This window comes from Molothrus ater, chromosome 15 (genome assembly GCF_012460135.2).
Source record: "Molothrus ater isolate BHLD 08-10-18 breed brown headed cowbird chromosome 15, BPBGC_Mater_1.1, whole genome shotgun sequence".
In the NCBI taxonomy this organism is placed as follows: domain Eukaryota; kingdom Metazoa; phylum Chordata; class Aves; order Passeriformes; family Icteridae; genus Molothrus; species Molothrus ater.
Window position 1 is genome coordinate 18,163,803 of NC_050492.2, and position 27,726 is coordinate 18,191,528.

Genomic DNA, 27,726 nt, shown 5'->3' on the forward strand with positions numbered 1-27,726 from the left:
CGTGCCAGGCCGCACAGGGTGCCAGGGGTGCCAGGGGTGCCCCGTGCCCTCGGCGCACCGCGGCTGAGCTGCTCCCGCAGCAGGCCCGGGCTTGAGCCGCGCCGAGCGCGGCCCCGCAGCCGGAGCCGAACAGGTTGGACGGCTCCGGGCCGTGGGAGGAATAATCGCTCGGGGTTGATTCAGCGAGCTGAGGCGGCCAAACCGGGCGGGGATGTCACTGCGGAGCCAGCCGCGGCACCGCCGGCTACCCCCGGCCAGCGGTGCCGACTGAAGGACTTTTTCCAGAGCCGCGGCGGGGCGGCGCGCAGGTGTGCGGCGTGCGGGTGTGCGGGGTGTGTGCGGGGTGTGCGGCGTGCAGGTGTGCGGGGTGTGTGCGGGGTGTGCGGCGTGCAGGTGTGCGCGGTGTGCGCGGGGTGTGCGCGGGGTGTGCGCGGTGTGCGCGGGGTGTGCGCGGGGTGTGCGCGGGGTGTGCGGGGTGTGCGGTGTGCAGGTGTGCGGCGTGCAGGTGTGCGCGGGGTGTGCGGGGTGTGCGCGGGGTGTGCGCGGGGTGCGCGGGGTGTGCGCGGGGTGTGCGTGGGGTGTGCGGGGTGTGCGCAGAGTGTGTGCGGGGTGTGCGCGGGGTGTGCGCGGGGTGTGCGCGGTGTGTGTGCGGGGTGTGCGGGGTGTGCGGGGTGTGCGCGGGGTGTGTGCGGTGTGCGCGGGGTGTGCGCGGAGTGTGCGGGGTGTGCGCGGGGTGTGTGCGGTGTGCAGGTGCGCGGGGTGTGCGTGGGGTGTGCGGGGTGTGCGGGGTGTGCGCGGGGTGTGTGCGGGGTGTGCCGGGTGTGTCAGCGAGCGCCGCCGCAGCCGGAGCCCCGCACCGCAGGTCGGGGCTGATGCTTATCACGGACTCTTATCTCCCGAGCTGTGGATTTTTCCGTGCCGTGTCAGCCCTGCTGCGCGGAGCGGGAGCGCTGCAGCCTGCCCTGCGCCCCGCTGCTCCTGCCCGGCTCCGGGACCCCTGCCCGGCCAGCAGCCCCGGGGCTCCGGCGCTCAGCCCCGGCCGCAGCCCCGAGCCGTCCCCCGGCCGCAGCTGAGTCAGGGGTGACTCATTTGGAGCCGGGCTGCGGGCGCAGCGAGTGCGCTCAGATTGGCTGCGAGCGCAGCTCTGGATGTAGGTGGCTGCGTTACACGCTCCGGCAGCAGCGCAGCTCTGCTCCGTGCTCCCTCCTCCTCCTCGCCCTCCGTGCAGGATTGCTGCCTGAGCCCGGGCTCTGCTTCTCGCGGGAGGGCATCTCAGGCGGCTCCGGTGGATGCGGGCTGCGGACGGCCCCGGCCCCGCTCCTGAAGGGGCTCTGCACTGAAGATGGATGATTTGGCTCTCCTTGACCTGTTGGAGTGTCCCGTGTGCTTTGAGAAGCTCGACGCCACAGCAAAGGTGCTGCCGTGCCAGCACACGTTCTGCAAGCCCTGTCTGCAGAGGATCCTGAAATCGCAGAAGGAGCTGCGGTGCCCCGAGTGCAGGACCCTCGTCCTGGGCAGCATTGAGCAGCTGCCCTCCAACCTGCTCCTCATTCGCCTCCTGGATGGAGTCAGGTGCGGACAAAGCGTCAGCAGGTTTGGCTCGGTGCAGAGGTCGGGGGTCCTGTCGTCCCCCGCCTCCATCAGGAGAGTCCCCAGGGGGCTGCAGCTGCACCAGCACCGGCTGGCAACCAATCCCCGGATCCACATGGAGGGGGTAAGGAGGCTCTTACTTCTTTCTTCTGCCTGTGAGCGTAGAAAGGTTCCTGCTGTGTGCCCAGAGCCAGGAACCTTCTCTGCTAGCAGCGCTGCAGAGTGCTTGAAGTGAGACTGAGTGTTTTGTGCGCACATTTGGCCGCTGTTTCGGTGTGATATTTGACTCTTTCCAGCTCACTACAGCAGAAACTGACTCCCAGGCTGAGACAAAGCCAGCCTGCCCTTCTTACAGAAACTTCCCAGCAGCTCTTTTCTCCCAGAGTTTTCAGATGCTTCCTGGCTTTTGAGGGCATTTCAGGTGCTTGGACTTTCAAGCAGTACACTGCTTTTGACTGATAGCAATTGAGCTGTAACTGTTAGTGGTGGAGAAGGTATTTCCATAGCTGCACCTCAGTTTCCCCGCACTGGAAGAGAAGGGAGGGGGTGCCCAATGCAGCTGCTGTTGTTCAGTCCAAAGTTATTGGAAGTTCACTAGTTAAGGATTTTAAATTTGACTCACTTATGACTGTACCTAGGGATGATTTACTAGGCTAATTTTAAAATTCTAAGTTCTTTCCATCATTTTCTTTAACAATACAAAAGCTTTTCTTGAATAATGAGGACAGGATATTAGACCTGTTAAAAGAGCTTGGCTCAGTTGGAATTTAGGGAAGAGACTTGTGGCTTCACCTTTCCCACATTCTGTTCCTGGATTTCCATTTCTCTCACCTGAACTGCTCTGTACATTGCCTCTAAAGCCTTTTAATAACACTCAGCAGCTTGGCTGAAAGGGCTGCTGAGCCCCAGAGCCTGCTCAGAGCTCTGCAGGTCTGGAGGCACAGCACAGGTGTTGTGCCCAGGGAGCCATGCAGGTGCTGCTGTGTCCTGTGGGTATGAGCTGGCACAGGCAATCTCTGTGGTGTTGGTGAGGGATCTGATGGATCTCACACCAAACCAGGCAGCCCTCAGGAGCTCCTGTCCCTGGTGTTCCCTCTGTGCAGCCTGAGCCCAAGGCACCGTCCAGGGAGCACAGGCAGGGACAGGGGCAGGTCCTTGGCTGGGGGCTCCCTCCACAGGGCCCTGCTCAGGGTCAGACCCTTGCTGGGAGCCCCCGGGAGCTGCTGGGGGACAAACCCTGGTGCAGGGGACAAACCATGCAACAGTGACAGCCTTCAGGCACTGCCACCCGGGCAGCATTGCAGCTGACAAGGAGAAGGTTGTAGATTGTCCATCTGGACTCTCCTGGCCCTGGATAAAAGAGCACAAGTACACTTGTCTGGCTTTCTTCTCTCTCACTCATTTCATGTTTCTTTAACTGGTTCTCAGGACAGGTAGGAACTTGCTGCTGGTATATAATGGCAACATCCATCCATCCATCCATAGCTCCCAAAAGCTTTTAAGACCAACTTAAGACCAAACTCCTGGGAATCAGCAGAGCCAGTGAGCACTGGGGGAGCTGTGGCTGGCTCCCTGGCACTGGGACAGCCCTCTGAGCTCCTGTGCCTCTCTGGGAAGGGATATAAAACACATTACACTGAAATACTCTTAGACTTAATTAGGTACTTAATTATAAAACACTTTGGAATCCTCTGCTGCGAGGTGAAGAATGCAACTATTAGTCACATTTTGGCTTTAGTGGTTTGAAATACCGGCATTCAGGACCAGACGTTGCTTTGGGTACTCCAGTGGGATGTTAATGGGTTTGGAGCCTCCCCTGAGCTGGCACTCAGTGACAGCAGCACGTCACCCAGCACAGCAGGGACACATTTGAAAGTGCCCATGCAGTGCAAAGATGAGACAGTGCTGAGGGTGACTTGTCACCACCCTACCCCTGGATGCTTGAGTTCCAGGGTCACCTGAAGGAACCTGGGTAAGCAGAGACCTGCAGATGCTCGTGAACCTCAGAGCAGATTCTTTCTGCCAGGAATCACAGTGAGAGCAGCTGCCCTGCAGTGCTGCTCACCGCACCACAGCTCTCCCTGGGTACTGGAACTGCAGTGTCCATGTGCTGCTGCAGCACAGGGTCACAGCTCCCCCAAACAGACTGCCCCAGCCTGCCAGGGCTGCTGATCACCCACCACCAGTGCTACAAAGCAGACACGACTGGTGTGCTTCACACAGCTCTGCAGCCAGAGCCACCACCCAGCCAGGATGGGGGCCAGCCTTGGTTTCACCAAGGCAGCTCTATAAATAAACTTCCTTTACTCCCTGGGGCTGAGAACATCGCAAGTTTGATCAAAGTTTCTCTCTCAGCAGAGAGGTTTCCTTGCCAGCTCTTTGCTCTTCATGCTCACGAGCATCCATGAAGGCAAAAAATAAAACCAATCCCTCATCACCCAGCGAGCCAAGAGCTCATCTCCCTGTGAGCAGGAGGAGCCAGCAGGCCCCCATGGAGCTGCTGGGTTGGCACAAGCACAGCCCTGCTTTGCAGGCAGGAATTTCCCAGAGCCAGCTGTTAAAAAACAGGGAATTTTCTAATTGCAGCCCATCCCAAGCGATTTATTTGCTGGCATTTAAATCCCTTTTGAATGCACTTCCTACGAGCAGCCGTGGTGTGGGCACGTGCTGGCCGTGTGCACGTGGAGCAGCGCGGGTGCGCCAGGGCCCGGCCTGAGCCCGGCTCTGCCCCTGCTGCTCCTGGCCAGGCCTTCAGCTCTCCAACAGCAGTGCGGGGAGGACTCTGGATTTTCCAAATCTCCACATAAGAAACTGTCTGGAATTTAAGAATAAAGGGACTTGCTGGGAGGTGTATGCGTAAATAAGGCACGCTGGAGCCTTTGAACTCTGAGGAGCCGCCCCTGGCATGTGCCAGGTGTGGTCACAGCCTGTGCTGAGCTCCTCCTCACCTGGCTGCAGCCCCAGCCGAGCTGGTGAGCAAGCAGAGCGTGTGTGCTGAGGTGTGCACGAGCCTCCCACGCTCTGCAGGGGGGCAGGATGACCCCTGCAAAACCCATCCAGGCACTGAGCAGCTGCTGGGGTGCTGAACCTGGTCATGCAGCAAACATGGGACACTGAGCCAGAGGAAAAAAGTTCCCAGTGTGACAGCTTGCCTTAGGAAAACACGGACCACGCAGATTTAACTGTGACTTGGGCTATTTTCTCTTTGCATGAACTGAGTGCTCAACACCCCCTTCCAGCATTTCATGGGAGATAGACAGATAACACCTCTATTGGGATAAAAATACTCTGCACTCCAACGTCCCACCTTCACACGGACGTCTATAGATAGTGCCTGCGTCTTGGTATTTTCTTCTCCTCCAGAGTCATCTCCAACTCCTTTCTGCCTTTGACAGACAGGACTTGGATTGCTGGAGCTTCTTGTTCAAAGCAAACTCCATGTTTGCACCTGGCAGAGGCACGCAAGTTTCCTGGCCCCCTCACTGATCCAACCCCCTTCCCACCCCCCAAGCCCCCAGCAGTTCCTGTGCAGTCCCAGCAATGACCTCAAAGTGTGTGTCCCATGCTCTGGGCTGGCCAGGAGCTCTGGGGGTGTCACACACCCGCAGGTGCTGCCCAGGCCTGGGCTCTGCCTGATGTGCTGCTGCTGGCTCCTTTCCCCCAGAGCATCCTCGCAGCCGCTGGGGTGGGTGGGGTTGCGCCACAGAGCCCCTCAGCTGGGCACGGAGATGCTCCATGTGGCTGCACAATTCTGGGTGGCCTTACAGCCTTTCTGGAGGCAGGATTTGTCCCAGGGCTCCTCCACCACCGTGTCCCATCTGGGTTTGTCTCATTCCAGCAGAGCAAGGAGCTGCTCCCACAGTGCTGGTGGCACCTTGGGCCAGGCATTGGTGTGTTTTCTCCCTCTGCATGCAGTTCTAGCACTTTTATCTACTACAAAGAGAGTCAACGTAGGCTGATGGACAATGCACAGCCCAGAAGCTGTGTGAGCACCAGAGCCAGCACAGGGCACACCTGGGTGGTACCTCTGGCTCTGGAAACCCAAAGACCTCCACAGCCAGCAGCAGGAGCCAGTTTCCCTGGTTTTACAAAATTAGGTACCAAGCTGCAAACACATAAAAGTGTTTTAATTTGTTTCCAAGGCAATGAGTCAGGCTCAGATGGCGAGTCAGGAATAGCACAGCAGGGCTCCTCTGCAGCTCACCTGCACAGTGCTGTGGTCAGGCAGGAGCCCCGAGGTCTGAGCCCCCCCTCTCACACCCTGCTGCTCACTGGTCCCTGTGTCCATGGGGCCGGTCCCTGGCCTGCGTTTGGGTTTTCCCTCTGCAGGGAGGGGTGGGGAGGAGGCACCGTGCTGTGAGCTCTGCAGGCGCGGGGCTGGAGGCAGCAGTGTCCCCACTGAGGGACAGGACAGCTGTCCCTGCTGCCAGCACTGGGCCTGCAGAGCGGCCAGGCCCTGTGCCCACTGGCAGAGCTGCCCATGGTGCCCAGGGCTGGCGGTGCTGGCTGAGCAGCCACACCAGCCACACTCCCTTTCCCAGCACAGGAGGCACAGAACCAGCAGGGAGAGGGCTGGGGAGCAGCAGCAGGGAGCAGGATGCAGGTTTCCTCCCTGCACAGCAAACAGCCTCTCCTGAGAGGTGCTGCTGAGGCAGAGCATCGTGACTGGGCACGCCGAGGGCTGGCACCGTTTGCTTTGTGCAGCTCACACCCATGACACACGGCCCAAGCACTGCCCGGGCCTGCTGACAGCAGCGGGGCCCATCTGCTCCTGCAGCAGCCAGCCAAGGGCCTGGAGGGCTGGGTGCCCACTCTGCAGCCCCAGCTGGTGGCACCCAGGGTCAGCCCCTGCCACGTCCCCTGTGTCCTGTCCCAGAGCTGTCCCTGCTGTCCCTGTGCCTGCAGCTCTGCCCTGACCCGACCAAGCCACGCTCAGGCCCAGCTCCAGCCCTGGGCACTCCCCCTGCTCACCTGGATGTCCCCCCTGGCCCACGCAGGCCACGTGCAGCCCGTGTGCTCCTGGGCAGCCCTGGGGCATCCCCAGCACGGGGCCAGGCGTTCCCCTGGGCGCTGGGGGCCAGCAGTGCTGCCTCAGCACCTCTCACCCTCCCCATCAGAGAAGCTGCTCTGTGTTTTCTTTAATCATTTCTCGCATTTTCCATGCCACCTTTGCATTCCAAAGCCAGGCCACGTTCAGAAGTGACATGGGCCTTGATGCTGTGGTACCTGGGGCTGTGAGTGGGCACAGGGGGTAGGAGCTCCCAGTCCCTCTGCCACTGCCCCAGCCATGGTGCAGATGGAGCAGCACAAAAGCAGCTAAATCCACTCAATTCACATCCCCAGCACCTCCCTGTGATGGCCCAGGAGCAGGTGGCCACCAGCATTGGCCATGGCCAGGGCTGGGCTCCCATTTGGGCAGGCCCAGGGGGGAGTGGGGGAGCTCCAGGGCTGACGTGAGCAGGAGGGACTGGCTCTGTTCTCTCTGGTGCTCACAGTCTACGTGTGCTTGGAAGACAGGAACAGTTCTCCTTAGGGAAGAAATAATGCAGAAACCACCCAACTGTCTGAATCCTCAGAATATAATTATGTGAAGAGATTGAAATGACAAGTTCACTTTTGAAGGTTTTGTTCTCTGTGACAAGGCTGAAGTTATCTCCTCTGCCGAAATGCAGAAAAACAGAATTGTAATGGCAATTAATTTACATTCAAATAGCTCTTTTCATCCAGCTGGATCCTGCAGAGCCCTGAACGGTGCTAGCTGAGCACACAGGCAGGTGATGGGGCTCATTCATGCCATGGAGACATGGGCAGTCTGGCAGGAGGTTGGAGCAGCTCTCAGGAGTCAGGATGGATGGAGATGTCATTGATCATCTCCATAGCAAGGCAGCGTGTGCCCGTCCTGTGGTGTCAGGGGTGGATAACAGCCGGCTGCAGTGCTCAGTGCCAGTCACAGCTCGCCGGGAGCAGGGGCTGTGCCCTCAGGCCTGTGCTGCAGTCACTGGCTGCCCCAGGGGGAGGCATCCCCTGCCCAGGGCTGTCCTGCACAGAGACCCTCCCTGGGGCAGCTCCCATGGCGCCCGGACTGGGATCGGTCCCTTGGCATTGACTGGGGACAGGCACGGGGGCAGCTGCCCCAGGGCGTTCCCTGCGTGGGGCTGGGAAAGCCAAAGCTGGGAAAGCAGCAGTGCAAGCCCATCTGAGGCCATTCCTCTGGAATTCACGAGTGCCCTGCTGCCAGTCCTGAGGAGTTATTTCAGCTCGTTTCAGACAATCACAGGGTGCATTTCTGTGCTAGGAAGAGATGCCCCACATTGCTTCCTCACACACATATACGTATTTTTAATCTTTGTTTGGTGCAGAGGGAGACTCAAAGGGATTGGATGGCTGCCCAGCACAGCTGATGCCAAATGCCAAAAATAGTGAAAAAAATCAAATCTTTTCTCCCTTATTGGCCTCAAATCCACTGAGAATGGGGACAAGGAGTTGAAGTGCATCTGCCATGACCATCCCTGCTGGCAGAGTGGCCAAGGAGAGAGGTGGGGCTGATGAAAGGGGGTTCTGCCCCACTCCTGGCATTCCCTGCTGCCTTCTCTCCCCAGGGCTGCCCCATGCTCTCTCCAGGCACCCCAAGGCAAGGAGCACCTGGGGCTTGGCCTCTCTGAGAGCCTGATGTGGCTCCTGGGTCTCACTCAGGCATGATGGGGGAGAAAACAGAGGGGAAAATCAGGAAAAATGAGGCAGCATTGGAACAGTAACAGGCACCCCCAAAATGGGTTTCTTTGCTGTAGTTTCTCTCTCTCTGCTGGGCAGCCATGCTGTACACAAACTTGCAGCACCCTCAGCTGAGTTTTCACAAAGTGAAGCTCCCAGAGTTTTCTCTCTGGGCTGTTCAGACAGATGCCAAGGGTGCCCAAGGGACTGGACCATGTGTGCCATCCTGGGCTGAGCATTTTGCTGCCGCTGCCACCCTGCTAAAATGAAAGGCTGCTTTGGGCTGAGGAGAAGCCCCTGGCCATGCTAACGGGAGAAGGCTCCACCAGAAGAGAGCAGGTCCTGCTCCCCTGCCCGGGCTGTGCTCTGGCCTGGACAGCCTCTCCCTCTGCCCTCAGCCACCTCAGGCACTCCTTGTCTTTATCACAGGTTAATTAGCACGCCAGTTTCTGCCTTTGCAATTAACCTACTTTAAATAAAGCACAACAGATCCCTTGCAGAGGATCTGGGGCAGCCGGAGTGGGCAGGAAGCAGCCCGAGCTGAGAGAGGCTCAGCTCAGCTCGGCTCAGCTCGGCTCAGCTCGGCTCAGCTCAGCTCAGCTCAGCTCAGCCCAGCTCAGCTCAGCTCAGCTCAGCCCAGCTCGGCTCGGCTCGGCTCAGCTCAGCTCAGCTCAGCTCAGCTCAGCTCAGCTCAGCTCAGCCCAGCTCAGCTCAGCCCAGCCCAGCCCAGCTCAGCTCAGCCCAGCTCAGCTCAGCCCAGCTCAGCTCAGCTCAGCTCAGCCCAGCCCAGCCCAGCTCAGCTCAGCCCAGCTCAGCTCGGCTCAGCTCAGCTCGGCTCAGCTCAGCTCAGCCCAGCTCGGCTCAGCTCGGCTCAGCTCAGCTCGGCTCAGCCCAGCTCAGCTCAGCTCAGCTCAGCTCAGCTCGGCTCAGCTCAGCTCAGCTCAGCCCAGCTCAGCTCAGCCCGGCTCGGCTCAGCTCGGCTCAGCTCGGCTCAGCTCGGCTCAGCTCGGCTCGGCTCGGCTCAGCTCAGCTCAGCCCAGCCCAGCTCAGCTCAGCCCAGCTCAGCTCGGCTCGGCTCGGCTCAGCTCAGCCCAGCTCAGCTCGGCTCGGCTCAGCTCAGCTCAGCCCAGCTCAGCTCAGCTCAGCTCAGCTCAGCTCGGCTCGGCTCAGCTCAGCCCAGCTCGGCTCGGCTCGGCTCAGCTCAGCTCAGCCCAGCTCAGCTCAGCTCGGCTCAGCTCAGCCCAGCTCAGCCCAGCTCAGCTCAGCTCAGCTCAGCCCAGTCCAGCTCAGCTCGGCTCAGCTCGGCTCGGCTCGGCTCGGCTCAGCTCAATTCAGCTCAGCTCAGCTCGGCTCAGCTCAGCTCAGCCCAGCTCAGCTCAGCTCAGCTCGGCTCGGCTCAGCTCAGCTCAGCTCGGCTCAGCCCAGCTCAGCTCAGCTCAGCTCGGCTCAGCTCAGCTCAGCTCGGCTCAGCCCAGCTCAGCTCGGCTCAGCCCAGCTCAGCTCAGCTCAGCTCAGCCCAGCCCAGCTCAGCCCAGCCCAGCTCAGCTCAGCCCAGCTCAGCTCGGCTCAGCTCGGCTCAGCTCAGCTCAGCCCAGCTCAGCTCAGCTCGGCTCAGCTCAGCTCAGCTCAGCTCGGCTCAGCTCAGCTCAGCTCGGCTCAGCTCAGCTCAGCTCAGCTCAGCTCGGCTCAGCTCAGCTCAGCTCAGCTCAGCTCGGCTCAGCTGAGCTCAGCTCAGCTCAGCCCAGCTCAGCTCAGCTCAGCTCAGCTCGGCTCAGCTCGGCTCAGCTCAGCTCAGCTCGGCTCAGCTCAGCTCAGCTCAGCTCAGCTCGGCTCAGCTCAGCTCGGCTCAGCTCAGCTCAGCTCGGCTCAGCTCAGCTCAGCTCGGCTCAGCTCAGCTCAGCCCAGCCCAGCTCAGCTCAGCCCAGCTCAGCTCGGCTCAGCTCGGCTCAGCTCAGCTCAGCCCAGCTCAGCTCAGCTCGGCTCAGCTCAGCTCAGCTCAGCTCGGCTCAGCTCAGCTCAGCTCGGCTCAGCTCAGCTCAGCTCAGCTCAGCTCGGCTCAGCTCAGCTCAGCTCAGCTCAGCTCGGCTCAGCTGAGCTCAGCTCAGCTCAGCCCAGCTCAGCTCAGCTCAGCTCAGCTCGGCTCAGCTCGGCTCAGCTCAGCTCAGCTCGGCTCAGCTCAGCTCAGCTCAGCTCAGCTCAGCTCAGCTCGGCTCAGCTCAGAGCTGCAGCCAGGAGGGAGATGCTGGCCCAGGGGTGCCCACCCAGGGGCTCTGCTGCCCAGCCCAGCCCCAGCACCGTGGCTGGCCCTGCAGGGGGAAGTTGTTCTTTCCTCCACCCTACAAACACATTAGAAAACAGGGACTCTGCGTGTCCTCCTGAAATCTTCAGCTTGCAGATTTATTTTGTGACAGCGCACATTAGTTGCTCCCTGTGGGTAGGTAAAGGCTTAGTTTGTGTCCTAAATAAAGTTGGGAAATTGATGGGATATTTTTGGCTCGGCATCTGAGAAGCCAAACAGAATTTGTTTTAAAAAATTGGAAGTATCAAAACCTACAGACTTTGGAAAAAGCTGACTTGGGTTGGGAGATTTGAAAAGGCAGAAAAGTGTGAGGAAAGGGTTAAAGAGGAGGGGAAGAGCTGAAGGTTGTGAGTGTGGTTAGAGGAAGAAAGAGCCCATTCATCCTACCGTGCATGCATGGGAGTGGAGGGATGTGTTCGGCCCGAGCTAACACCACAAACGCACCTGTCCTGTCCCACCTGGGTTCTGGGTATTTATCCCAGTCCGCCCTGCTGTCTCATCCCTTTGCCTGCTGAAGAAAGAATATTCCAGACTCTCAGCCCTCTGTTGCTTGCTCCCTGTTCCCTGGTAGCACCAGGTATGCATTTCATTTCAGAGTTTCTCTTCTTTGTAATACATTTCCATAACTCGTCCATGCTGCCTTCAATGCTTTGCTGTATCCTGCCATTCCCTCGCATCCCAGACGTTGCTGCTCCTCCTTCCCAAGCCCTGTTCTCTGCCTTTGTGAAGGTCCCCTTGTTTTCTGGTTGCTCCTGGGGCAGCCCCCGCCCTGTGCTCCTCGTGCCAGTGGTCCCAGCGTGGTTCTGAAGGAGAGCTGCTGTCCCCAGCCTGTTCCCCTCAAGGCACGCTCACCTGCCCAGGTGTGTGTTTGCAGGGAGTCCCCATGGCCCCACAGAGGTTATCCCTGCTTTTCTGATGGAGAGCAGCACTGGCCCAAGCCTCCCTTCCCCGTTTCCTTTCTCCCAGAGATGTCAGTGTCACTGAGCCAAGCACATGTGTTCACTCTGAGCACAAATTAAGAGAGAGAATGACTTAATTAGAACTAAACATTAAACTAATTGCTTCCCATTTCAAAGACTTTGAAGTAAAAGCAGTACATAAAATTTTTCTCTTCTTGGTTCCTTTTCCCTAGCAGGCATCAAGGTTTGGGGATGCTGGAAGTGCCCTCTTTCCAAAAACTTAACTATTCCCATGGGAAATTCGATCTTTTCCACACTTCTGGAAACTGATGTTGAGATTCTTGCTTGTACCTTCCTGACCTCTGAGAAGTGGCTGAGAGAGAGGGAGCTCTGCAGGAGTCCTGCCTGAGCCTGGTCACAGACACGGGTGGATTTGGGGAAATGCACAGAAAAAGGCAGGAAATCAGGAACGTGTCTCTGGTACAGAAATCTCCTGTGAGATGAGTGGGAGGGGGTGACTGTGGCTTGGAGAAGCTGCAGGGCACTGTCCTCACCATGCCACAGCACCTGGCAGCCTCTGAAGAGAGGAGAAGGACAGTCCAGAGGGGCAGAGCCTCGTGGGGAAGCAGCTGAGCAGCCTCTTGTCCCTGGGCACTGGCACTTCAGCTTACAGCTGCCCAAGGCTCCAGAGCTGGGGACAATCCCAGCTCCCCAGCCTGCCAGAGTGGAGATCCGAGCTGGGAGGGCAGAGCAGAGCTTACATTTGGGTTATCCCTAAGGTGGGGGCTCACATTTGGGTTATCCCTAAGGTGGGGGCTCACATTTGGGTTATCCCCTAAGGTGGGGGCTCACATTTGGGTTATCCCTAAGGTGGGGGCTCACATTTGGGTTATCCCTAAGGTGGAAGGCTCAGCATTTGGGTTATCCCTAAGGTGGAGGGCTCACATTTGGGTTATCCCTAAGGTGGGGGCTCACATTTGGGTTATCCCCTAAGGTAGGGGTTCATATTTGGGTTATCCCCTAAGGTGGGGGCTCACATTTAGGTTATCCCCTAAGGTGGGGGCTCACATTTAGGTTTTCCCCTAAGTTGGGCTCTGCAGTGCCCAGAGCCCTCACTGCAGGGAGGGCAGAGCCCCAGGCCGGGCTCTGGGACAGGCAGGGCTCAGCACAGCAGCTCTCTTAGGGCAACTTGGTCGTTTCATCTGGCTCAGAGTCAGGATCACAACGTGCCTGCATCTCTTGTGGGTTTGCTGGGTCTCTTCTATGTCACATTAGACTGCAACAATGATAACATGAACCCACCCCTTCCCAAACCCAGGGAAAGGCTGGGTTAAACCCACAGTCACACGTGTTACAGCAGGGATGGAGCCAGGGGAGCACAGAACCTGCACTCACCTTGCTCTGCGCCTTCTCCTGGCAGGTGACAGCCACCAGCTGGGCTGGATGATGGCTGTGACCTCCAGTCCTTCTGAAATAGAAATATCTGGGCCATTAGAATAGATATTGTGTTGGAGGAGCCCTTATAGCAGGCAATAAGATCCCACAGGAAGAGCAGTTTAAGGCCTTAACTGTTTCTTAATATTCTTAAACAAGTCCAGCCTGCTTTTCATCTTGATACAAACTTAGCATAAGTATTTGGGAGCTTGTCTTCATTAGTAAAAGCCATCAAGGAAGGATGTGGGTAGTTAATCCTAATAAATGCATGCTTGAGCCTTAGACCTCTGCATTTTTTTCTCATTAATTACGAGTGCTTTTGGGGAGCTCTGTCTGTGTGTGACGAACGCAGGGGCTGTTTCTGGTCCCCCAGGTGCCCCGAGCCAGGGCTCTGTACTCGTACCGCGGGCACAACCCCGGCGAGCTGCGCTTCAACAAGGGCGACACCATCGCGCTGCTGCGGCAGCTGGACGACAACTGGTACCTGGGCGAGCTGAACGGCGCCAGCGGCGTCCTCCCGGCCAGCTCCGTGCAGGTCATCAAGCAGCCGCCCCTGCCGCGCCCTCTCTACGGCCTGGAGCTGCGGGGCCGGGACAAGGCGGACGGCAAGGACATCCTGACCTTCCCCAAGGTACCGCTCCCCGGAGCTCCGCTCTGAGGCTCCCCCGGCCCCGACACTGCAGCTCCCCCGCCCTGCCATCCCCTGCCGGGGCACGCAGGGTGCCACCGGTCCGGAGAGGGACGGCGGTCCCGGCCGGCGCCAGCCCCGCGCTCGGGGCCACGGCTCCAGAGACTTCCCAGCCTCCCCTCCCTGGCAGAATTTTCCTTCCAGCCTCCCTTCCCTGGCAGAATTTTCCTTCCATCCTCCCTTCCCTGGCAGAATTTTCCTTCCATCCTCCCTTCCCTGGCAGAATTTTCCTTCCATCCTCCCTTCCCTGGCAGAATTTTCCTTCCAGCCTCCCTTCCCTGGCAGAATTTTCCTTCCAGCCTCCCTTCCCTGGCAGAATTCTGTCAGCACTGGTCTAGACATTAATTGTGTTGTGCACTTTAGCTTGAGATGCAGGGTGTACATGGCACCGGCACCAGTTCCTAGAAATAAAATTAATACTTGTAATGCCCATAATTACAGCAAGCTCTGCTTTGTGGCTGTTTTATAGGAGGACGCAAGCAAAACATCTTATTTGGAGTTCTAATATAGTTTTTAATGTCTTTTCATTTAATGAAATCATTTTAGCTTCAGTAATGACTTGTTCAAGTCTGGCATTGAGAGACACAAGTTAGTTAAGGGACACATACAGCCACCAAGGAATTAGAAATTAATTCTAGAGAAGGCAAAGGTAGGGCTACTGTGGGAGACACGAGGCTCTCCTGGCTCTGACATGCAGTTTGTGCCCCATTTTATCATGTCTTCTGGGACTTAGGCAGAAAGACATTTCCAGTTTGCTCACACACAGAAATAACAGGATGGCCATGGCACATGTGTAGCTACACACACACTGTGGGCTTTAAGCCTTATTTTGGAGAGGGGAAATGAGAAACCAGCCCCTGTTGTAAAATATCAACATCTGAGAGCCACCTGTACCTCCCCTGCCATGGTCTCCCTGTCCATCCCCGGCATCGAGCACATTGCCTGCCACGAGTGGGTGAGAATCCCAAGTTTTGCAATTCATTAATGTCAGCAGTAAATCATGATTAATTCCTGTGGCACCCATGGTGGTGAAAAACGCTGTCACCACATGCCCTTTGCTACCAACACCCTGATCAGCAGTTTCCAAGAAGTACTGAGTGAACACTGCCCGTATGCAAACTCAGGGCCTGCCTCTCCCTCATCAACCCAGTCCTTGACAAGCTGGGAGTTTTTCAATGGAAGCAGCACCAAGCCATGCCCTCAGCTGCAAGATGCACCCACGTGTGCCAGCACAGACAGGGAAAGGGTGACGAGTCCAAACATCCCTTCTAATTCAGAGCTAGAGTTATTAAGTGCAGCTCTCCCAGCACCTCTGCCAGCCAAAGCTCTGGATGAGGAGTGTGTTGGGGGGAAGGACTCATCCTCAGTAGCCCCTTGTCTTAGCACAAGTTTTAAAAACCACTTTTAATTTTGCTGTCAGCTTTGAATCGAGAATTTTACACCCCGAGTTTGTCAGTGACACCACTGAAAGAAATGACAGAGCCCCAAGATGTTAAAGATAGCTTGGTAAAGGTAACGCCACCTGAGCCCTGGCTGCCAGAGGGAAGGGAGCAGAGCATCGGGGGCAGTGCTGGCTGTGGCCCCTGAACCCCGTGTCCCCTGTTGTCTCTTGCAGCCGAGCGCGGCCCAGCAGCTCCTGCAGGCCACCAAGGGCCACTGGTCCCCCCCGCCCCGGGCCGCGTCCCTGCGCCCGGCCAAGGCCCAGGCAGCGGAGCCGGCGGCGCTGCCCAAGGCTCCGGAGGCGCGGAGGAAGAGCTTGCGGCAGTTCTCGCTCACCACGGCCCTCAACACGCTGAACCGCATGGTGCACGCCGAGCGGCCCGCGCTGCACATCAGCCCCCCCGTGCTCATCAGCTCCAGCAACCCCAGCGTGCCCACCCAGAGCTGCGAGAGCACCGAGCTGCCCTGCGCCGCCCCGCTCCAGGTAAGGCAGCGCAGCCCCAGCCCGGGCTGATCCTGAGCACAGGGAGCCTGGCGCTGAGCTCCACACCCAGGCTGACCCTCTGGAACTCAGCCGCTCCAGTCTCATTCCTTCTTCCCTCTCCGGCTGAAGATCTGAGCACAGAATCTTCACAGATATCTGATATGGGAGAAAAAGGGGGTTTTTACATTTATATGGCATCTTTCATAGTGAAGGTTGCTCCCACCTTTTTTAGAGCAGTCACCCAGCCCCTGGCAGTCCGTGTCCAGGCAGGAACACCCAGCAAGCACTTTGTCCTGGGCACCAGCCTGCAGAGAGCTGGGATGTGATATCCTGGGTTACAGAGGGGAAATGAAACAGGAGTTCCATAATTCAGCTGGAACTGTATTCTGTCTCACACCCCAAAAGGATCTCACCCAAAAGTCTCAGTGTGAACTACTGCCAAGAGCAGAAATGAGAGAGGGGACATGTTATAGTTTGGCCTTAGCAGGGTTGGAAGTCTCTTGTTTCCAATCAGCAGTGCTGCTCCCAGAGGTTTGCAGGGGAACCTGTGCCATTTCTGGGCCTGCACAGGATGCAGCTTTCCTTTTCCATCTCTGGGTTTGGGCTGCAATGACTGAGCTGCAACGCTGAGACCCCTTCCCAAGCCCAGCTGGGCCCTGCCAGGGTGGCTGGGAGCCGAGGGAGCAGGGGCTGCACCCCAGGACAGGCAGCAGCCCCTGGACAAGGCAGGGCACAGGGGCCGTGCCAGCTGCAGGGCTCCCGCCGCGGGACCTGCCTGCCTGGCATTGCCAGCACCAGCAGCAGGTCGGACTCCTCTCGGCCCATAAAAGGGAATTCCCAGCGCTGCCCCAGCCTCCTCCCCCGGCTCCCGCTTCCCCTCGGCTGCCAAGCTCAGCTGGAGCCAGAACCGGTCTGCAGGGCTGCGGTGGCCGTGTCTGTGCATGTGCCTCTTGTGCAAGAGGCCACGGGGGGAGGGCAGCGGGGCACCCACGCCCTCCTCTCACCGCTGGAATCTCCTCCCAGCGCAGCCCAGCCGATTCCCTGTGCTGGCAATCCTGGCTGGCTCTGACCCAGAGCTGCTGCTGTGCCCTGAGCTCGGGGAGGGAGCTGATGGACCCACAGCTGCCCCCAGCACACCCGGCTTTCCTGAGTCACAAATGTGGAGCTGGCAGGGCCCAGTGCCCAGAGCCCCGTGCTGGGATGGGCAGGGCTCCCCTCACCACCAGGAGAGTCCCAGTAGGGCCTTGCCTGCGTCAGCAGTGCCGGGGTCACATTGGTGACACGCTGGAAACGGAGATGGAGCAAGAGAGGGATTTCAGGAGAGGCAGGGAATTAAACCCTTTGTACTTACAAGGGCTTGCAAGGTACTCGTGGGAGATCAGCAAAAGTGAGTGCTGAAATCAGTTGTACGTGACTCGAAAATATTTCTCCCAATCTTTTTTCCCCCCTGAATGCTGCAAATGCAAAGGCAGCTTTGAGGATGCTCTAAGTGATGGCTGCTCCTAGGGACAGGGAACACAGGGATGAAAAACGTGGAGCTTTCCACCCAGAAGGGGACATTTCAACACAGTTCCATCAGGAAAAACAGCAAAAGGCTGGTTTTTGTTCCAATGCAGAAAAGGCTGGTCATTTTGTTCCAATGCAGAAAAAAAAACAAACTCCAAATATCCAAATTTCAAGACTTTTGATTATGGTAATTAATAAAACAAGATTATAATTTCCAGTCAACTTTATGAGCACTTGGTCCAATCCTGCCTGGACTAGAAAATGAGGAATGCAGAGAAGGTTTGAAGCTGACCTGCTACTCCAGGTCCGAGACAGAAGCTGGAATTGCTGGGGTGTTTTAATTAATTTAATTTACTGGGGAGCACCAGGGCGGGTGAGTCACTTTACTTTTTCCCTAGGTCCTTGCCAAGCCAGTGCTCCAGCACCGCATCACAGACATGACCACTAGAAATTAGATTTGAAACGAACATGAGATTAAAGCCCCAGCTTGCATCATTTAGATGCTGTGGTGGCTGCTGGAGAGCGCAGCTGCCGCCACATCCAAGCGCGGCGCGTTCCGCTGCCCGGAGCTTCCCGGGGCGCCGCTGCTGCTGCCACCAGCGCTCGGAGCTCCGTCCTGGACAGGGGCCGCGCCGCTGCTGCTGCCGCCCTGGCTCGGAGCTCCGTCCCGGACAGGGGCCACGCTGCTGCTGCCACCAGCGCTCGGAGCTCCGTCCCGGGCAGGGGCCGCGCTGCTGCTGCTGCCACCAGCGCTCGGAGCTCCGTCCCGGGCAGGGGCCGCGCTGCTGCTGCTGCCACCAGGGCTCGGAGCTCCGTCCTGGACAGGGGCCACGCTGCTGCTGCCACCAGCGCTCGGAGCTCCGTCCCGGGCAGGGGCCGCGCTGCTGCTGCCACCAGCGCTCGGAGCTCCGTCCCGGACAGGGGCCGCGCTGCTGCTGCTGCCACCAGCGCTCGGAGCTCCGTCCCGGGCAGGGGCCGCGCTGCTGCTGCTGCCACCAGGGCTCGGAGCTCCGTCCTGGACAGGGGCCACGCTGCTGCTGCCACCAGCGCTCGGAGCTCCGTCCTGGACAGGGGCCGCTGCTGCTGTCACCAGGGCTCGGAGCTCCGTCCCGGACAGGGGCCGCGCTGCTGCTGCTGCCACACGGCACAGGGCACAGCAGGGCACGGCCAGGCCCCGCCGCGGCGTCGCTTTGAGCGCGGGCCGGGCTGGTCCGGACGGGAAGGAGCCGCTGCTGGCAGCTGCTCACCCGGGACGCTTTGAGCTGCAGGAGGGACGGCCCGGCAGCAGGGACAGACGGGACAGGAGGGACGGCCCGGCAGCAGGGACAGCCCGGCAGCAGGGACAGACGGGACATCACCATCAGCCCAGCGGGGAGATGAGGAGGGACAGGGAGTGGGACCAGCCCAGCGCTGCTCGTGGCCTCAGGGGCACAGCAGGGACAAGGAGCCACCCTCTGGCACAGCGCAAGGCACAGGTCGAGGCACAGGTAGCTCAGGATCGGGGCTGCAGTTCCTCCCTGGAACACCAGAGACCCCGAGAGAGCCCGGAGGGGACACTGTGGTGGCTGGTGCCACCCTGCAGGTGCAAAATGACAGTGGGGAAAGGACCAGGTGGGGATCCATCACAGGGGCTCGATGATCCTGGAGGTCTTTTCCAGCCTAAACGATTCTGTGATTCTGAGTCTTCCTCTTGCTGCCTGGTCTTTTTCTAAGTCAAATGCTCTAGACTCTTCCATTTCCTGAAAAGTCTCTGATGGCTTTTTGAAGGGTGGGTGAAGCCAGTCAAGGGTTACTGTCCTCCAGTGGCTGAAAGCTGATAACCAGATCAATACTTTGTTTTCTCTGTTTCCTTTCTCCCACAGGTCTACCCCACACCAGCAGCACTTGGGCCCCCGGCAGCCATCGTGACCCTTCCCCACCTGCAGCCCCACGGGCCAGCTTACCTGTACGTAAGGACACTGGGATGTTTGGGTGTCATTTGCTGTAGCCTCAGCAGGAGCCTGCTCCTGCCAGGCAGGAGGTGCAGACAGACCAGAGCACAGCTGGGATCCAAGGGCAGATCCGTGTGGGAATGTCCCTGGCTGGTCCAAGCCAGGGTGGCAGAGATACCACAGCTGAGTGCATCTTTCTGCCTCACTGCAGGTTCTGTGGAGAAACAGTTCTGCCTGTTTGCCGACAATATATTTTAGGGGTTTTTAAGTGTAAAGAAACTAATTACTCCTTAAGTGCCTCTAGTTATTTATCCTGAAACCCTCATGGCCATTGGTGTTTTGAACAATCCAATTTCTGAAAACTTTCATAGAGTTAAAATTTGCAGATAACGCTCTATGGTGATTACATCAAGGTAAGATTCACCACCCTGGCATTTAGTAAAGCATCTGAAATAACAGCAGCATCACAACACACTGTTTACACAGCACTCAGCACCCCTGGTGCAGGCCAGGCCGTGGGAATGCTGGTGCATTGACCCACACACACCATCATCAGTCAGCCAAGACTCCAGCACACAAATAATCCAAAGGACAAGAGAACTCCCAAGGCCTTAAAATAATTTGCAGAAGGGTGGTGTGAGAGCGTGGCACCAGCTGCCAGGTGTGCACAGGGGCAGGGTCAGAGCAGCCCCTGCAGGGCCTCCCCTCCAGGTGACCCTGAGCAGCCTGAGCTGGGCAGCTCCTGAGCACACCCAGAGCCCCCCTGGGCTGTGCCAGCCCCAGGAGCCGCCCCTCACACACACTGGCCCAGCAGCTCACACCTTCAGAGGCTTGTGCTGAACTGCAGGGAGAGAGAAACCCTTCTGAGAGTTCTGGGGTAGCCCTGGCTATCCCAACAGCCCATCCGTTGTTTGTTTTGTAAATAACACCTGATACTTGTGGTGCTGGGCTGTAACTCATTGATTCTTGGAGCAGATCACGTTCCCCTTGAAAAAAACAGCAGTGCAATTAAATGTGTTACACTGGAGACAAATTCAAGTTCTTTAAGGAGCAGATAGGGAAAAGTTTTGAAAAATACACAATTTCTTTTGCTGCTGTTTTGCTGTGTGCTCACACGTGGCTCAGAGGGAAGAACGAAGCTTCAGCTCCTGGTCCCAGTCCCAGAATCACAAGAGAGGTCTAGGGGGGATTTCAGACTAATTTCTAGTCTGATTTCCTCACTACCCTGGAGTGGAGCCATGTACCTCCTCCTACCTCCTGCTCTGTCCATTCTCCGTGGCCTCCAGTGGCTGCCACTCCTGTCCTTGTGCTCCAGTCAAGGAGAAGGAGGCAGGGAGGCAGGGAGGGAGGAAGGGAGGCAGGGCAAGAGTGGTGCTCTTCCCTGGGCCTCCAACACCTCCTGGTCATGCTCCAGGCAAGCAGATCCAAGGCCTCTGGTTTCAAAGGCAGAGCTGCCTGATGCTATCTTGAACACGACACCATAACTGTGCTCTTTCAAGAGCTTTGCCTTAGGATAGGTACTTGTCAGGCCCTGATCCGTGTTTCTGGTGGAGCACTGCTGTGTGAGGTGCAGAGCAGCAGTTTCCTCCTCCCCAGCATTTGTCACCCTGGGCTGGCACTTCTGGGACAGAAACCGTCCTCATGAGCTGCTTTGTTCTCTATTCCTGCTGGCCCTTCTCTTGTCCATGACCCCTTTGGCCTGAGGCTCCTTCCTCCCTGCGAGTTCTCTCCACAAACGTTCGATGCAGCCCTGGCTGAAGGGCTCAGGAACATCCTCCCCCTGCCCGGTTAAACCAGAGCTCCGCGGGGCTCCAGGCACAGCCAGCAGCCTTATCCCCTGCCCGGTTAAACTGAGGAGCTCCAGGCACAGCCAGCTTCTCCTCCCCTGCCCGGTTAAACTGAGGAGCTCCAGGCACAGCCAGCTTCTCCTCCCCTGCCCGGTTAAACTGAGGAGCTCCAGGCACAGCCAGCAGCCTCCTCCCCTGCCCGGTTAAACTGAGGAGCTCCAGGCACAGCCAGCTTCTCCTCCCCGCCCGGTTAAACTGAGGAGCTCCAGGCACAGCCAGCTTCTCCTCCCCTGCCCGGCTAAGCCGCGGGGCTCCGGGCGCTGCAGCCGCCCTGCCCGGGCAGCTCTGCCTCCCCTCACAGCCTCTCTCCCCAGGTGCGTGGCTCTCCACTCGTACGCGGCGCACGGACCGGACGAGCTGGAGCTGCAGAAGGGAGAAGGGGTCCGTGTCTTCGGCAAGGAGCAGGACGGGTGGCTGCGGGGCATGTCCCTGGTCACCGGCAGGGTCGGCCTCTTCCCCAGCAACTACGTCACCCCCCTCTTCAGGTCTGGCACTTCTTACGTGAAAATGAACGGGGAGAGGGAAGGGGGTAGCACGTAGAACTTGGGGTTTTCTTGTTTCCACAGAGAACCCATGGCAAGGCATCCCCCCGGTACTGACAAGGGACCCCCCAGAACTGGGCAGGGCCAGGGGTCCCTCGCCAGGTGGGATGGCACCCGGCAGCCCTCGCCCTTCTTTTCCAACAGGAAATCCAGTCTCTCCGACTCGAAGATGCCTTCCCTGTACACCTCATGGACGCTGTCCACGTCCTCGCTGTCCTCGCAGGGGAGCGTGTCCGAGAGCGGCCCCCGGCAGAGCCGAGCGCTGCGGCCGCTGCTGCTGCCCGTGCCCATCCCCTGCCCCGGCCGGGCTCCGGCCCCGCTGCGCCGCGGCCGCGGCAGCACCAGGAGGAGTGAGTGAGGGGGAGCAGGGGGAGCGGGGACACATCCCCCAGGAGTGAGTGAGGGGGAGCAGGGGGAGCGGGGACACATCCCCCAGGAGTGAGTGAGGGGGAGCAGGGGGAGCGGGGACACATCCCCCTGGAGTGAGGAGTAAGTGAGTGAGTGAGTGAGTGAGTGAGTGAGCTCTGGGGAGCGGGGACACATCCCCCTGGAGTGAGGAGTGAGTGAGTGAGTGAGTGAGTGAGTGAGTGAGTGAGTGAGTGAGTGAGTGAGCTCTGGGGAGTGGGGACACATCCCCCTGAAGTGAGTGAGGGGGAGCAGAGGGAGTGGGGACTCATCCCCCTGAAGTGAGTGAGGGGGAGCAGGGGGAGCGGGAACACATCCCCCAGAGCACACCAGTGCTGCGGTTCATGGACCCTCAGCCCCGCTTGGCCCCGGCTCTGGGAAATTCGGGAATTCCAGGGATGTGACTCAGCATGGAGAAATTCCTGCGAAGCTTTGTGCTGAGCTCGGTGGTTATATTCTCTACAAGGAGGCCGCACGGTTTATCTTCATCCCATACACTCTGTTTGGTAATACACTTCCAGGAGTATTTGGGGAGCCAGGTGTGCGTTCCCAGCTCTGGCAGCAGAGCAGCTCCCCGAGGCAGCAGTGCCGTGGCAGGGGCCACTGTCAGAGCTTTTACAGCCGGAATCGGTGCCGGGGCACAGGGGCGGGCACGGGGTGGTCCCTGGGAGCCGCAGCCCCACAGCCTGCGGTGAGCGGGGCTGTCGGTGGGGGCTGCCGATAACCGCTGCTCTCTCTGCACGTTTTGGATTCCTGACTGAACGCCTTTCCGTGGTCCTTGCTCCCCAGACGGATCCCTGCAGAGGCCGGGCCAGGCGGGGACCCCCGTGCAGATCACCGGCTCCCTCAGGCGCCCCACGGCTGCGGGGCGAGCTCAGCACTTCCAGCTCTACCCGCACAGCCCCCCCGGCGCTGGCACGGACGAGACAGCGAAGCCAAACTCCTCCTATGAGGCTGCACCGGCGCTGCTGGTCAGGGCAGGGGAGAGCCGAAGCCCCTCCGTGTGCAGCTCGGTGATCCTGGACGCCAAAGACCCCTCGGTGAAGAGCGAGGCCGCTCCAAAGCCGCCGGCGTCGGCCCCGCCGTCCATCCTGGTGAAACCAGAAACCTCCCGCAACAGCGCCGAGAAGGTACAGAACCCCCCCGTGCCCCAGAGCATCCCCGCGGAACCCCAGCGGCAGCCAAAACTAGCCAGAGCCAAACCCCCCGAGGGCTTTGCTCCATCCTCACCAATTTCTTCCAATAGAAATCGGGGCGATTGACACATGCCTTAGGAAATCGGGTATTGGTGCTGCTGAGCAGCTGTTCAGATTAAGCTCTGAAGAAAGGCAGGACTGCAGGGGCTCTGTCCCTGTCACCAAGCTCAGTCGCAAACAAATCTCGAGACGTTTCTGAGGTCATAAATTGGGCAAAAATCTGTGAATTTGGGAGCAATGCCACAGAACTGGTGTCAGGCAGAGTTTTGCAGAACTCCCCCATCTCCCTCATGTCACTTGGGCGGAGCCACTTAGAATGGGAATTTCTTTCCCTTTTGGCAGCCAGAAAGAAATTTCATAAAGGTAAAATCATTCTGAAAATTGCCCTTGTGACAGCTTCCCTCTCCTACAGTACCCAAAGACGTGCCCAAATCGTTCCACATGCCCCCAGAAGCCCAGCCAGCCCCAGAGCTCCCGGGCAGCTCAGCATCAGCAGAGAGAGCCCGCGGCTCTGCGAGGGCAGCAGCTCCTGGTGCCTCCCGCTCCCGGAGCAGCTCCTTGGTCCTGAGGAGCTGCCGGCACTGCTGAGCTGCTCCCCGGGGCTCTCTGCCACCAACGCGCATCAGCCTGGGCTGCTCTGCGGGCCCGCTGAGCCCCGCGGGGCCCGGCCGCCCCCCGAGCGCATCCCCCGGTTCCGCAGGGCAGGGCAGGGCAGGGCGGGGCGGGCTCCGCAGCGCCCACCTGACCCTGGCCCCTTCTCGCTGCAGCAAGTGAAGACGGTGAGGTTCCAGAACCACAGCCCGCCGCCGCCCAAGCGGCACAGCCTGCAGCCCTCGCCGAGGCTGGCCCGCAGCAGGACAGAGCCCGGCCCCGAGGGGCTCCTGCCCGAGCCCCGCCTGGGCCCCGAGCTGCTGGTGCTGTACTCGCCGCGCCTGGGCTCCAGCCCCCTGCACCCGCGCCGGGCGCTGCACCCTAAGGCGCTGTCGCTGGACCTCTCGGGGCAGCTGACCTTCCCCATCAAGAAGAGCTACAGCAGCATCTCGGCAAACTGAGCGGGTAACGCGCGCCTGCCTTCCTCCCCGCTCCTGCTCCTCTCCCTCGGCGCCCGGCCCCGCACCACCCTCCCCCCGGGCAGGGGCCGCTGCTCCCGCACCGCCGGCACCTCGGGAGCTGCGGGCACCTCTCAGGGACCCCGAGCCCCAGGGCTGCCCGAGCGCGGGGAGAGGTGCCCGAGCACGGGAGAGGTGCCCGAGCACCGGGAGAGGCGCCTGAACGCGGGGAGAGGTGCCCGAGCAGGGGAGAGGTGCCCGAGCAGGGGGATAGGAGGTGCCCGAGCAGGGGAGAGGTGCCCGAGCAGGGGGAGAGGAGGTGCCCGAGCAGGGGGACAGGAGGTGCCCGAGCAGGGGACAGGAGGTGCCCGAGCAGGGGGACAGGAGGTGCCCGAGCAGGGGGAGAGGAGGTGCCCGAGCAGGGGGACAGGAGGTGCCCGAGCAGGGGAGAGGAGGTGCCCGAGCAGGGGGAGAGGTGCCCGAGCACGGGGAGAGGAGGTGCCCGAGCAGGGGACAGGAGGTGCCCGAGCAGGGGGAGAGGAGGTGCCCGAGCAGGGGGAGAGGAGGTGCCCGAGCAGGGGGACAGGAGGTGCCCGAGCAGGGGGACAGGAGGTGCCCGAGCAGGGGGACAGGAGGTGCCCGAGCAGGGGAGAGGAGGTGCCCGAGCAGGGGAGAGGAGGTGCCCGAGCAGGGGGAGAGGAGGTGCCCGAGCAGGGGGACAGGAGGTGCCCGAGCAGGGGAGAGGAGGTGCCCGAGCAGGGGGACAGGAGGTGCCCGAGCACGGGAGAGGAGGTGCCCGAGCAGGGGAGAGGTGCCCGAGCAGGGGACAGGAGGTGCCCGAGCACGGGAGAGGAGGTGCCCGAGCAGGGGGACAGGAGGTGCCCGAGCAGGGGGAGAGAAGGTGCCCGAGCACGGGAGAGGAGGTGCCCGAGCAGGGGGACAGGAGGTGCCCAAGCGCCGGGAAAGGTGCTCGGCTCCGCGGCCCCCGCAGAACCGACGCTCCCCAGGTCGCTGCCCGCGCTGCAGCACCGGAGCGGCGGCAGGGCAGGAAGCGTGCAGCTATCGGAGGGAGTCACACTTGCTTTGGTCTCCTCAGGGCTGCAGGAAAGCCCAGAGATCAAACACCGGCTCATTACCTGCCTGCCTCAGGATAAAGAAACCATAAATCAGAATCAGTCAGCTCCCGGCTGATGGTTCACGCTGCCTTTGAGGGGAGGGGGTCACTCAGATTTTTTGTTAGGGTGGTTGCTTGCTTGCTTTTCTCATTGGTTTTAGCCCAGGAACTTTAACACAGAAGCCTAAAAGGTGATTTGGAAGGCAAAGAGCCAATGGAAGGGGCTTTGCCCTCACTGCAGTCACCCAGGCTCTGCAGTGAGGGCACTGAACCTCCCTTCTCCTCATTGCTTGTTTTCCTCTGGTCACCTGTCAGCTACCTCCTGCCCATGAGCTCCTTCCAGCCCCTTCCCACCACCCTCCCACTCAGATGTGGCTGTTGTAAATATCTTAAGTGGGATTCATGGGTTTCAGATGCATGAAACACTGTCTATGTAACAGAGAGCAGAACTCAGAGCTCACCATGCCCCAGACCCCCTCTGCCCCCCAGCCCCAGCTCTGGTTTGCAGCTCACCCCAGTCCAAGCATTCTCCTGTGAATCCCAGGGAGGCCAGCAGAGCTCTGCTGGCTCACAGCTGTGCCTGCTCTCTGTCAGTCTGCCCAGCAGAGTTTGGTTTTCATGCTTAGTTTCCATTGCTGGTTTATCCATCGGCAGTTCCCAGCCCAGCTGCAGGCACCGGCTGCCCTCTCCTGACAGGAGGAGCTGTGCTCCCTCCAAAACTGCCCTGAAATCCCATCCTCGGTTCCCTGCCTACAAACCCGGGGAAGGAACTCCACTGGTCAATGGAGACTCCTCAGAGAAGGACATTTTTTCCTAAAACTACACAAAGGGAATGGATAAAACAATTCACTACACCACAGCCCCTGGACCTTCCCTCTTGCAGACTTCCCGTGTGTGGAGCAGGGAAGCTGGGTCTGCCTGCGGGGGTTTCAGTGGCACAGCGACCTCCAAGGCACAGCCCCGCTCTCACTCCGTGCCCTTTGCCAGTACTCGTGCAGGAACACCCGACCAGCTGAAAGCGTGCTCTGTGCCCAGGTGGGAAAGGTGGCAGCAGCTGCAAGATGAGGGTGAGTCCAGCTCAGCCATGCCACCTCAGAGACAGCTGAATGCCTCGGGGGAGACGTGCTGGCTCTGCGCTCAGGGCTCCTGACATCCTTTTTAAACTGAACCAGAAAGCAGCTGGCTCTGAGACTCATCCACATATCCCAGCACAGCGTGAACAGAAATGAACAGAATTGCACTCAGTCCACCAGCCCCTCGCTCCCTCTGAGAACTAAGAATGCAAGCACTGGCTCCAAAACGCTTTAGTTGGAAACACGAGCAGCCTGGGACTGTGTAAAATCTCACATTTATCATTCTTAGGAGGTTTATTCACTGCCCAACAATCACTGCAGTTAACTTGTGAAATGGGTGTTGGAAGTGTAATCACAGCTCAAGACTTCTCAGGTTGTTATAAACTTCAGGATCTGTCCCATTTAAAAAGCAACACTTCCAAATATTAATGAGATCAGTGTTTAGAACCCCAAACTGTCCACGGAGCCCGTGGGAGCTCCCCAGGCTGATTTCTTTGTATGTGTTTCCAGTGGGAAGCACTGATGGATCCGAGACTGCCTGGGGCCAGCACACGAGGGACCCCAGTGCCAGGCTGGGGAGGACTGTAAGGGGAATGAAGGGGAAAAAGATCTCCCTGCACCAAAGTTACAGCCAGAACAGAGCCTGCGGGCAGAAGGGCTCAGCAACAGTTCCCTAATCCTTTACGTGACCAAGCAGGGAGTTCCATTGTCTACTTTCTGCATCCAGCACAGGGAATGCTCCAATTAAAGGTTACAGCCAGGTCACCATCAGTGAGAAATCATAAATTACTATTTTTACATATATATCTTAGAAACAGTAGGATGTATAACATTTGCTTAGTTGGTGATGGGTAGGAAGAATAAATAATGTTTAGTTTATTGTTCAGAGACACTTGTACAAATTCAGGGATGCTGAATATTTTTTCCATGAAGTGAAGTTCATTTTTTAAAAAGGTTTTTTCAATTCAAGGCACTATTTGGGAGAAAAGTCAATAAACAAGAAGATATTAGTTTCCTGTTTTGTATTAATCCTCAGGCTATTTATTTTGTATTTCTGTAAAAAAAAAAAGCAATGGTTTAAAGATATTTTAAGTTTTCAGAAGTTTATTCATCTAAGTTTATAGCACTAATGCTTAGCTCTGTAGCCTGTAGATAATTAAATTAATTGGGGCCAAATGGATTACAGCCCCTCATGCACTGCAAGCACTGGGGAGTGCACTGGGGAAAATGGGGCTCAGGAAAAAATTTGGCACCCACCGTGTGAGACACCAGCCTGTGGGAGCTGCTGTGGCACCATTAAAACTTTTTGCATGAAAGCACGTTTATTTCCACTTTCTTATTTCAGGTTTTGCCTGTTGGGAACAGATGGCAAGGGGAGGGTGGGAGGGTCACTGGCTGTGGGTTTGAACTGGAATAAAAGCATCCTGAGGCAGTACCCAGGAGAGAATAAACCATGATGAGACCCTAGACATCCAATGTGTCAGAAGGACTTGGAGGCAGCACAGGTGACACCATCCT

The 27,726-nt window shown here is 58.6% G+C and overlaps 1 protein-coding gene across 8 annotated transcripts; it reads left to right on the forward strand.

The window, feature by feature from the left end:
• The first annotated feature begins 889 nt into the window (after window positions 1-889).
• Window positions 890-27,524, forward strand: SH3RF2 (SH3 domain containing ring finger 2). Of its 8 annotated transcripts, XM_054516401.1 has the most exons (10): window positions 890-1,714; window positions 13,307-13,564; window positions 15,237-15,545; window positions 18,914-18,996; window positions 21,144-21,314; window positions 21,516-21,721; window positions 22,566-22,906; window positions 23,740-24,275; window positions 24,562-24,854; window positions 24,968-27,524. In XM_054516401.1, the coding sequence occupies exons 1-8, from the start codon at window positions 1,343-1,345 to the stop codon at window positions 24,022-24,024; spliced, it is 2,025 nt and encodes a 674-aa protein (XP_054372376.1). In that variant the 5' UTR covers window positions 890-1,342; the 3' UTR covers window positions 24,025-24,275; window positions 24,562-24,854; window positions 24,968-27,524. The 8 variants fall into 8 exon arrangements, with proteins under 8 accessions (XP_054372376.1, XP_054372373.1, XP_054372374.1 ...); XM_054516398.1 differs by having other exon boundaries at window positions 24,562-27,524; XM_054516399.1 differs by having other exon boundaries at window positions 23,740-24,256; window positions 24,542-27,524.
• Window positions 27,525-27,726: the final 202 nt, after the last annotated feature.